Below are 12,226 nucleotides of genomic sequence, written 5' to 3'. Positions count from 1 at the left end.
TAACCGTGTAGACGAACTGTCAACTCCGTCATACTTGTGCTTCGTATAAAAGTTCTACAACTTGTACTCACATGAAACTGAGTTTCCCCGGATTCGATGACATGTAGAATTACTGTGAAACCCTCTAAATTGGGATTAGATGTTTAAAATAAGAGTATAGCTAGAATTAAACTTTCGTGTTTATGTATGGGTGTGATGTATCGTAGTAGTGTGTCCGTGTGCTCATGTATATGCTGCGTTTCGTGTTTAGATGGCGCACACCATCAAAGGCCTCGACCTTGGGGGATCCTCTTAAGAAGCTTTTCTTTGTCAATCTTTTCTTCCTCTTTCTGACCGACGGTAAAGAAATGTAAAGAGTCGTGTTGAGAAATGTTACAAAAATGTATTTATAAAAATTAATACATAGTTTTATTATTATATATTTAAAGTAATCGGAACTGATAGAGCGTAATATTTTCTGATTGGGTTTATACCTTAAGGGAATATACGTAATTAATATATTACGGAATATTAAATTTTTTTTCCAAAGATTTACGAGTTCTTTACGAGAGATTACGATCTATAATAATTTGATATAAATATCAATATTGTATGTATATAGGAAAGTCCTCTATTATGAGATAGGAGTCTAATATGAGCCAGTATAATAGGTTTTCAATTACCAAACTCAATCACAAATCTTTTTTTGCAACGATTGCACGATCTAACGATCAATTTTTCGCTAAACAGATTTCACTCCAAAGGCAATAAATTAAGTTGGTTTTAGTCCTGTTCTTCCAACTTTTGCTGTCTTTTTTACTTAATATTTTGTGTTCGTCAAGTAAACATATTCTCATAGACTCAACAGTCTAACAATATAAATTATGCTACATATGTCGTATTTTGCTTTACCATAGCTCGGTTTACTAAAATCTTTCAGTGCCAAGCAGTTCGTGGTCTATCCATATGCCTTGCCATTGTATGTATACGGACAATACCACGTACAGAACGTTACTAAATAAAACAAACTTGACTATGTCAAGGAAAATCTTTAGAGAAACTATTTGGAAACTACTGAAAAGAAATGTGAACTCTGGCTAAAGTGTAAACATTGATATATAGTTAGAATTTTCCGAGCGGTCAAGCTGTAAAATTCTGTGTTTAATTACTTGATTTTCGTAGTCGAAGTTAGATTAATAGGTACTTTGACTATCTATAATAATTATTGAAATAAAAGATAAATGTAAAGCTATTTATTTATATTGAAATTGTAAGATGAGTAACTAACACATTGGTGTACGCATATGTGTTTGAGTGCGCGAAATTTACTAATAGGTGTGAATAAGTGCACTTTAGTCGATTATAATTCTGAAACAACGAATTTAAGTTACAATAACTTGATATAGATTTAAGCAAAGAAGATTAAAAAATCTTTTTGAGAGAAAAGAGAAATGTATACACTAAGAAAAAATATTTAAAAACATGCTTCGTTAAATAAAAATTTGGTAGCTACAAAATAGACAAGTAATCGATTTAATTAGCCAAGTACTACTGAGGCAAATTTAAATCTAAGGAAATAACATTTTTCTCACGAATTATACATGTTTTATTAAACTTTCATTTAATTTCTTTGTCCAACCGTTTTGTGATTTCAAGCAAATTTTTAGTCTATTTATAAAACCGAACTAAAGTCAAAATAAAGTTTAAAAACTTGGCATGTCCGGATCACAAATCATCAACTTCATTAATTTGTTATTTGTTCTAATTTGTACATACATTCCTATTAACTTTATTATTAACTTTTGTATTTACTTTAATAGAAATATACATTGTAGGTATGATTCTTTAAATTAAAAAATTTTAAAGATCTATCGCGCAATATATAAGCAACGACCATATTCATAGATATCGCAGTAGCACCCGGTACATACCCGGCATAAGATGGTGACATTGAATTATTGTTAACCTGGTAAATGCAGTCCGGCAGCTGTCGTCGCGCTCGTCGCTGAATGCGACAAGGCATTCCGGTAAAATATGCGAATGCATAATTGAAAAACGGCGCGGAGCGTCGGGAAACCACGGCTTTTTCATCGTTTCTCGAATTGCCGTAAGATGGGATTAAACTGCGCCCGTCAGGGGTAACTTAGCGCCACACTGAATAAAGATCGTATCATTGGTACTCTCTTTCTCCGGAGAGTAATTCGTCAGCTCCATTTACGATATACAGAGATTTCGAGATCTATCCTCACACCTTTGCCGATCCAGGTTAATTCCGTTTTTGATGTTACAGCTTTTTATTTTCAAGCGATTTAAAATGTACCAAATTATGGGTTCCAGTTTCTTTGTAAATTAATCATCTTATTTTAAGATAAATAAAGAAATGAGTTTCTCAACAGTTATAATAAGTTTTGTTAATTAAAAAGAATTAAAAATTAAAAATTATCATAAATATTACAATAATAATATATTCTTCATAACACATTACTGAGAAAGTAAAATTTTTATAGATGATTGAATCAAGTTTATAATATATTTGCAGCATTTAAAACGAAAGTATCTGCTTCGTCCTAAAGTTAACTCAAAACAGCTAACTTGGCCTGATGAAAAGCGAACATTGAATTTAATTGATTTAATTGTTCAACAGAAAAAATTATTCGGCAATTTAAATTAAACGGCATTTAAATATACAATTCGATGCATTTTGTAGATATAACCATGATTAATTGAAAGAGCGTAATTGGCTGCACAGAATCTAAGAGCACGCGATATCGATATCAAATTAGGTCAAATTATCGTACAATCACGGTCGAATAATTACGGGAAAATTGTGCAAAACGGACAAAAATAATAATCGCATAAATGATGGGTAGCGAAGGCTCAATTAAAGACAATCGATACCCGTTCCTCGATGGAAGATACTCGATTGCATCCTGGCTGACAAACGACTAGGTGATTCGAATAATGATTTGAGCGAGATATTCCAAGTCGTAAAGTTTTGCACGAGCTCCGAATCGCATAAATCCCGCTCAACGGCAGATAGAGAGTGCGGGAATGGGAATGCGAGGAGGGAGGGGTAGAAAGTGAAAGATGAGAGAAAGTAAGACGAGTGCTGGGGACCGGCAAGAGAGAAACGAGCGATTTCGAGTCGCCGGCGCAAAGACGGCACCGTAGTCCTCCGCTATATTAGCAAAGTTTTATGACGTATGTAGCCGCGACGTGCAGCCACCACGGGAAAATGCAACTTTCCATCCCTTTCGCTCCATGGTGCAGCCCGCCGTCGCTACGAGCCCCATGGGTCTACGGGTACAGGGTGGACGGGGGAGGGAAGGATGAGATGACATTGGGGACGAACCGCGCGGGCCCACTGCCAGGGAAACTTATGCGAATCTGAAAATTTTGAGACACATCTCGCGCGGACAAGTTCGTAATGGTTGGATATTTTCATTAGCTATTCCACTTAATAAAGAGCACTAAATCCTTAACTATTATTAGAAAGCAGAGTAACCGGCACATTCGCATAAAGACTTGTTATATTTATACTACAAAGTGTTTAGGAATAACAGATATTTAATATTTACGAACAACTTGGATATTAATAGATTTGGATACAGATTAAGTTATTCTTTGTTAATATACGTAGCAGAGAGAGAGAGAGAGAGTTCTCTAAAAATATCGTTGAGGTGGAAAGGAGGGAAGAAGTCGTCCATTCATGACAACAGTCATCTTGGGTCCACTCAATTTTCTAAACGCACCGTTTTCTTCGCGTTCGTTGCTTAGCGCGTTCTTCCGGATAGCTGGATGAACGGGCAATCTATTTATCTGTATATCTATCGCACGGTCGTCCAGTCGACCATTTCGTTCGAATCGAAACACGCTATCTTTCCCGCTGGCAATGGCAGAAACGAGTTCCCGTAATCCCGTCAGACGTTCACCGTCGAGCCGTTATTTAAAGCCGCCCGACGGGCGTTTCGATGAGCGGAGTTATCAGCTACAAAGTAACTAACTTTGGTACTATATTCCGGTTACAAAATACGAATACAATTTCTATTCTGACTAGACTTTTGCGACTAGACTTATCTGTGCAATTACCGGCTTTAACACTGCGACACTGAAAACGATCTTATTCCAGGTCGAGATGTCTGTTTATTAACATTGCAATTATATCTAGCTTGGATGCGCTATAATTATAATTTACTGTTTTATAATTTAATTATAGTTTAAATTAAACGTATGATATTTAATCAATTAGATACCAAGTCAACTACGGTATAAATACTCCATTATATAAAGGCTGATGTATACTTTTACAAATTATTACTTCGGAATGATATTTTATTCTGTACCAAATCCATAATTAATCTCTATAATGCACAATATTCTCTCTCTCTCTCTCTCTCTCTCTCTCTCTCTCTCTCTCTCTCTCTCTCTCTCTCGCTCTCTGATGTTTGAAATTGTAATCCTGTCTTAGACTCGTAAAATAACATTGAGAAATTCTTAGCGCAACTTTTAAATCGGAACGGTGGGTAATTTTCCGTCAACGTTGTTTTGCATCAATCGGTCGTGACGTTTCTCTTCGACACCTGTATGTCACTAAATGCACGTCGTTTTTAGCTCGCGGCACGCATTTTACACAGTCATACAGGTTCCCGGGGCGATTTCCAATCTGTGATCAAGCGCCGGTCCATTTGCAACTTGATGGAGGTATTCTGGATTCGAATTGGCGTGTTGTTCCGCCGGCCGATCTATCCTTTTTCCGTGCGAATTTTTCGACGTTGAGAATTCGTTATTATAAAAATCCCTCCCATCGCTCGATATTCGCGGAATATGCTCACCGAAGAGGAAACTTCATTATTGCTTTTCGATGTAATCATGTTCAGTATGTGGGTTAAATATAATCATTTTAGTATTCCTAATTGGTTCATCTGTTATACATATTTTTTTTAATATTAAACTTTATGGAATGATTGTTGCAAATGTAGAAAAATATTTGAGGTAAATATATTATGGATTGTTAAATATTGCATTAACAAAGAAGACGGTAATTAGCTATATTAATTAACTGCCACAGTCATTTTTAGCAAAAATTCACAAGAGTTTCTATAGATTTTATATTTAGCTAAATTCTTTTCCCAAGAGATTGTTTTCCGCAAGGCGTTATACTTCTTAATCCATTCGATCAATCAATCTGTGACATGTTACCGACTTCAAAATCTTGTATTTCTTAATATATAAATATTCTTTAATTTATAATATAATTTTGTAGTTTAATTTGAAGTATAAAAATTATATTCGGTCGTAATACCATATCGAGTATACTTAAATCGCGACGTCGCGTACGTAAGTCGATCGTGAATCACAGAGTTTTAATCGCCCTGTGTGCATTTTAAGCGATCGCGTTATATGTTCCGGACACGCGTATAAGACTGCATTCTCGCGTGCAATAATCCGGAGGTCGATCGGCGATTTGCGCCCAGTCGCCCGGAGATCTATCGCAGCGCGAAGGATGAAATTCGGCAAAGTACGAGCGGATTAATCGCGATAATTCCGCCCGAACGACGCTGAGATTCGCCGGGAAATTAAAACTTTCGCGAGGACCCGTTATCGCCCTTTCGCACCGACTTCCGGTCGGGTGCACGCATGCGCGTGTATTGAATCGCCGTCGTTCACGCGATCGGCCTTTCTCGCCGCTGGCAAGACCCTCAAAGGTTTTATGAACTCGGCAAGTACAATCCTACACGTAATCCAAGCGCGATGAGTTAATAAAGACTTAAAGTTGAAAATAGCATTCACTGTAATGTTTTACAAATTACATAGGAATAGCAGTAAAATGTAAACGTAACGTAAAATATGTTGCAAACAATAGAAACACGTATCATTTTCAGAAATGCTATCATGTGTGTTGATAAGAAACAACAGAAAGAGTTAAAAAGCTAATCAGAAAGTACAAATTGTTACAAAGTACAAATTACACACTTCAATATATAAAATTACAGCGGTTAGTGCGTCGCGTTAAGATGTGTTAATGCCCTTCGGAAAGAAAAAGTAATGGCCGAGAGTTCCATTCTCTCGGAGCTTTGGGAAAGATAATAAGTGTAATAATAAAGTTCTGCTTATCCGCCGGGCGTGTCTTGCGGCTTCTCGAAAATTTTTGCAGCTTTATCTAGCTCTCGCGGCAAAGCTTTCAATTTTCTCCATGCAGCGCGAAAGGGTCCATTCGAAATTCGCTTACCTTGACGCGCAGCAGGTGCTGCAGACTTTGAGCCTGGCTGCTATTTAAGGGTGGATTGTCGGTCCCGAGTCGTGCCACCGCAATCACGTTTTCTCGGGTCGCGTTGTACAGGAAGAGCGTGCATACTGTCTGCAAATGGAAGACGGGAGAGTTGACCTGGGGTAGGTAGATACGTTGGCGCGTCATCCGTCGGCTGCAACCGTGGCGGCTTTATTAAATTCCGCGCGCGTCCCCGATTTAGTTTTTAATCGACGCGCAGTTTGACGAGCCATTACATTTCTCATTGACATTTCTCATTATCGGGATTTCGCGCGCCGATCGGAGATGCTGCGCATTAATTGCATTCTGGGAATTTCACGGGACGCTCCCTTCGCTCCCGTCTCCTTCGCCGCCAAAAACGAGTAACGCGGGATGTAATAACCCCCCTCCCCCCCCCCCTGAGAATAATCGACCGATTTTAAATTCTTCTCTGGGTCACCGAATTCATAGCAAATTGTACCAAGGCAGTCGGCTCCCCCTTTCTCACTCGCAAATTTCGAAATTTAGGGGAAATTTCTATCGAGCCTGTGAGCCGCGCGCACGGTGTTTAACTATGGAGCGACAATTTCCAAGTGTCACACAGCCGTGCGTTAACGATCGATAGGAACGGTGTGTGACAGCAACGCCTCACCTGATTATTGACTTCCTCTCTCATGAAATTGTCGAGAGACGACACCGCGTCCAGCACGGTCACATTGTTGTGCCGCTTCAATAAGGTCTCGTCCTTCTCACTGTACCCCAGGAACATGAAAACCCCGTGCGGTATACTATATGTGTCTGCGCAAATAACACAATGCTGGTATTATATGGCGCGAAGAGAAATCGTTTTCTGTCGGACTACTCGAAAATCGCCGTATTTCAAGTCCGTGGTCGAGTTTAAAAGAGAAAAAGGATCAAACGTGCTTATCAAGCATATTTAATAATAAATTGCAAAAAATTGGATTTTCTTCTACATTTGTTAATTAACCTATTGTTAATTTCAATCAATTGTCTTTCAATTTACTTCCGTATCTGTTAATTATTTTATTAAGTAAACGGCCTTAATTTGCCAAGATTTAAAATTTTTCTGTACCGCGTAAGAGAAGATACACCCTTATAAGTAAACTTTAATTCTTCCATTTAGTTTTACAATCAAATCACGCCTTATATAGTATGCCAAAAGTGGCGTTTAAGTCGCGCTCGTTCATGAACGGTTCAGCAAAAGTGCCGTTTAAATAATTGACTTCCATTTAATCGCATCAATTATGAAAGGGATGATTACTCACCTGGTGAAGGCCGCATGCATATAAAGCCGCCGCTATAGCAGAGGCAAGGACCTCGGTGCGCCTGGTAGGCCGGCGCTTCATGGTTGTAGTAAGCGAAATCCGTCTTGCAGGGTGACAATTCGACGCAGATGGTGTTGCAAACGAGTTGCTCGCCCTCGCCGCAGTGGCAGAGTTCCGAGCATTCGGGCTCGTCCTCGCGATAAAGCTACGCAAACGGAATAACGTTGCAATCAATGTGCCCCAAATTGCCGCGGGTGCGAAAAAAGTGTTGTTACTTATTTTTCAATATTCCACCTATTGAGAAGTAAAATTCTCTGTACGTGTAAATACAAAATTTCTGGTTTCAGCTGCTCTTACGTTATTTCATTTCATTTGACTTCGGTTAACATAATTTTCTAACTTAATACTTCCGTTTCACTATTGGTTTGCGTTATCGCTGAAATCGGATGTCGCAAGTGTACGTAAATTATAACAGCAGATTCTTGTCTTTCATTCGCGACGCACATTCGTTTCCAAAGCTTTATATGAAGCTCCCGTGGATCTATGTTAACATAACATGCTTTCTGTACTTTTATAGAAAATCTGAAATTTCTCATCTAAATATCCGTATTCTAAATTGTAACAGTTACGCTCTACGTTTTTCTCAAGCAACATTTTTACGTTACGTAATTTATATTCATCGATAAATGTAGCAAAACAAAAACTTCGATAGAGATACCAGAATAAAAGTGAAATATCGACGTGTTTATTTCCTAATATGATTAATTAAAGATTTTTAGTTTGCTTCGAATCGAGAAAATTTATCGTCAATGAAAAGAGTTAATAAAGAAACACGTCGCGACGTCGAGAAGAAATCGCGGGCGGTTCATTCTTTACGATAAAATTCGCTAGGGCGCATTAAATATCCGATTTCCTCCGACACCTTCGTCCACTCTTTCCGTTATGACAGCCACAAAACCCTCGCTTTCTCTCTTGTTTTTTTGTCTCGCGAGCGTCGGCTGTCAGGGGTGGCGGTGGTGAGCGCTTTGCGTCGCGAGGGCGATCGCGAGTGACTTGGGAGATTGCGAGCGACTCACCCTTTTGCCCTTGCCTTCTCTTATGTATTGCTGACTGTGTCTCGGCCTTTGAACCACGCAGTAGCCTATAAAGAGAGTGACGTGAGAAGCTGTCTTTTTCGCCAGTTTATTTCGCCGGTCCTTTATCAACCTCTTTCTCCAACGTATCTCACCCGGAGGCGATCTATCTAATTTGCTTCCTGATGCGGCAAACGAAAGAGATTAAAAATTCTTCTTTTTCTCAAGCTACCGGTACGCGGGGTTTTATTTATGAAAAAAAAGGACGTTGTCTGCTTGAATTAAAAAATATAGACGTATAAGATGTATAGACATAATGATTAAAAAACAAGACTCGTGAAATTTGCAGTTTGAAAAATCGCCGGAGAAGTATTGAAAAATTAACCTATGAAACTAGCATAAACGATACTTAACACGGTAGTATGATTTCATAGTAAATTTCAAAAGATTTCGCGATAAATTGAATTTTCAGCGTTATTCCTTTACGACCCGACATAAGGGAAAATGTGTTCTTTAAAAAGAACACAAACATTTTAAATTATAAATATTATAACATACGAATACTTGTAAATGACTATCAGTTATACGAAAAATAATATTAATTGCCGCGCGTGTGTGTCCCAAGTTTACAAAAGTGAGGCAAACAATCTCAATTGCGTACCTTACAATCTCAAAATATTGGAAATAACGATGGAAAATGTTAAGAGTATGGTAAGTTATGGTGGTTGCACGGCAAATCCACCGGGGGAGCAAATCCCACAAAGGGTTAAATACGTAATAACCAATTGAGTCCTAGATGAAATCGCTGTTGTAGTAAAATCTGTGAGAAACAATTGAAGCTTGCGGAACGCAGGACGCCCGATATAATCCGAGAGAATCAGGTCAATTATTGTGTAGGAAACTAATAATCATGAAATGCGTTTGGACTCCACTCACGTGGTGTCGGCGTGGTGGTTGTGGTGGTGCTCGGAGTGGTGCTTATAGTGGTGGTTGTGATTTCCCAAGTTTCCGTGGGTTCGGTGGTCGGCCACCTCGTCACTTCCGGTATTTGATTATCTTCCACTTGTTCGACCGCGGTGGTCGCCGTCGTGCTCGCCGGCGACCTCGTCGTCGTCGCGACGGCCGCCGTCGTTGTCGTCGTCTTCGCTGTCGTCGTTCGCGTATGATGGTGTTTCCTGCGCGCGTGATAGTCCTTCTGCGACTCCACTGTAAACATCGATAACATTCTCGAAACGACGCTAAAACGAGACCAATTAACGGTTATATGAGAAGGATTACAGTATTGTGGAACCGTTATTTTTTTTTATTTATTATTAGAGATTTTAGGTGGTTAATTATGCAACTACTAGTATTTAAAACGATGTAAAAAAATTTGATGCTACCGGGGGGAAAAGACAAGATTTACGATATGGCGATTTATGCAGCTACGCATACACGGAAAAAGAGCTGCCGTAGCTAAAAACTGCATGTGGTAACTAAATTTTAGTTGTGAAATATGGACAGCTAATATTTTTATTTGCGGTAGCAAAATATTTTGCTACTGTGCCTATTGTATTGGGTGCGACAGCAAACCGTTTACTGTGATGTAGAAATATATAGTCACGGCAGCACACAAAATGTTTTTAGCAAACCATGATTAGCTGTGGTTAGCGAAAAATTTTTTTCATTGTACTGATGCCACGCGTAGAATTGCAATTTCATTACGTGGGAACAGCGAAAATCGCAGATTTTGCACATCGTTAAGAGGTTTAAAAATGGGGACGAAGAGCACAGAGCTCGGCTCAAATACGAAATATTTTTTTATTGTGCATCGTAACGATTATTATTTCGCGCGACTACCTTCGCACAGAAATACCTTACGATTATCCGCGCTGGGATGCGCTTTCACTTTCTGTCACAACTTGTAACATTTCACGGCACAATAATAAGCGCGAAAAATCGCCGACTCGAATCGGGATCGTCGCTTCAGAGTAACTTCGGCATAATACTTTCTCCCTCGCTCGCACCGCGCGCCGGGAAACGGACGTGTGGCCGCAAATAACAACCGCTAAGCAATATAAAGTGCCGAACGGAGAGCCTGTAAAATTGCAGTTGAATGTACACGTGTAGTCATCCGACGCGGAAGTATGAAAGTATCGGGAAAGTCGCCCGGTCCCGTATCGCCGTTGGCGCAGCTGCTGCGAAATATTTCAGCCACCGAGGGGCTCCGGGGTGATTACACTTTCAAGGGGCACCGCGCGCCTCTCCTCTCGCGGGACGCGTATAGCAATAATAGGGAACGTAAGATGCGCGTAATAATATTTTACGAGCTGCAGCGGCAAACCTGCAACTTTTATTTTCGCGAAATAGATTATATTTATCAGCATTTATACATAAATGCGCCACAAAACGACAATAAACCGGTTCTCTTTCCGTTTAGAAAGGCCGATTATGCCTTTGTCAATAATTATCTGTAACGATATCTTAAGGATGTCATTATAGATTTAATATAAAGTTATAAATAAACAGGGAATACGATTGTTATTTTTTATATTTGGCATTAAAGTTATATTCTAGTGATTAATTATACAATTCCTCGTATTAGGAACGACGAAAAAAAGCCTAATGCAATCGGGGAAAGGACAAGATTTGCGATACGGCGATCTATGCACCTACATAGCGATGCCACGCGCAGAATTGCAATTACATCGGTCGAACAAACGACATAGGTAGGCTTTTATCGATCCTTCTCGACCCCGTCAAGTTGTAAAGCATGGCGAATGCAATGGACTGCATTCAGTCGGTAGATAAGTCATTTAGATATGAAGAAATTGCATCTCCTACCGCGGGTTAGAAACGCATCATGACGAGCGCATCGGCAAAGCTTCATAAAGCTTTGTCTCTTCTATCCCGATTATACGCTGTAATGTTTATATGTACGACTACCCAAGAAAAATTATCACAGAGAACAAATTATTAAGAATTTTCCAGTCAAGTTTTTGTAATTTTTTCAGCTTATTATTATTGGATTTTACTAGATTAAAAGTTGAATTTTTTTAAGTGCAAATGCTACATTAGATAAAAAAAATTCTTATTAATTAGTTTTAACGTAACGTGGTTTTTCACTTTTTCATAACAGAAACAATGCACTTGCATTAGATTTTAGTTCAAAGGTAAATTTTGTTAAAAAAATCGAATTCAAGTTCAGCGAAAAATAACTAATATCAATATAGATAACAGATTCATGTTTTACTTTATATTTTATATTACTTATATGATAAACCACCCTTACAGCAAACGATAACAAATATATTCTTTATACGCAATAAATATATGCAAAGTACATTCATTGCGAAATGCCGTTTAATGAAAAACGGAATACGGTCACATAGTTTTTTCATGCTGATGAAATCGTGTGAGATAAATATTTGCGAAGACCGGTCAAACATTGGAACAATGTATCATCAGTCTATATTAATTAACATTCCAATACCGGACAGTGTGCAGCTTGCGATTATTTTTATTTAATCCCGATATTCGGATTCGATATTGATTTCGGGATTATCGTATTTTCAAATAATTCCCCTAAACTATATATCCGCTACTTCTGAAGTGGGTTAATTGTTTTAAAGAACGGTTATTTCTCTTGTGGACATTATTCA

At 38.6% G+C, this 12,226-nt stretch overlaps 1 protein-coding gene across 1 annotated transcript in view; it reads right to left on the bottom strand.

Moving 5' to 3' along the window:
• Positions 1-12,226, bottom strand: part of LOC105560848 — a 193,972-nt gene that overhangs the window by 25,257 nt on the left and 156,489 nt on the right. Inside the window, exons 10-14 of the mRNA XM_012010321.1 lie at positions 9,522-9,791; positions 8,589-8,653; positions 7,513-7,717; positions 6,879-7,024; positions 6,209-6,337 (exon numbers count right to left, since the gene is read on the bottom strand). Of these exons, the coding sequence (XP_011865711.1) occupies positions 6,209-6,337; positions 6,879-7,024; positions 7,513-7,717; positions 8,589-8,653; positions 9,522-9,791 (815 nt within the window). The remainder of the gene's footprint in view (positions 1-6,208; positions 6,338-6,878; positions 7,025-7,512; positions 7,718-8,588; positions 8,654-9,521; positions 9,792-12,226) is intronic.

This window comes from Vollenhovia emeryi, unplaced genomic scaffold (genome assembly GCF_000949405.1).
Source record: "Vollenhovia emeryi isolate VEMERY1.0 unplaced genomic scaffold, V.emery_V1.0 DF939219.1, whole genome shotgun sequence".
NCBI lineage: Eukaryota > Metazoa > Arthropoda > Insecta > Hymenoptera > Formicidae > Vollenhovia > Vollenhovia emeryi.
The sequence above is the reverse complement of the archived record's forward strand: the minus strand, read 5'-3'. Positions and strand labels throughout refer to the sequence as shown.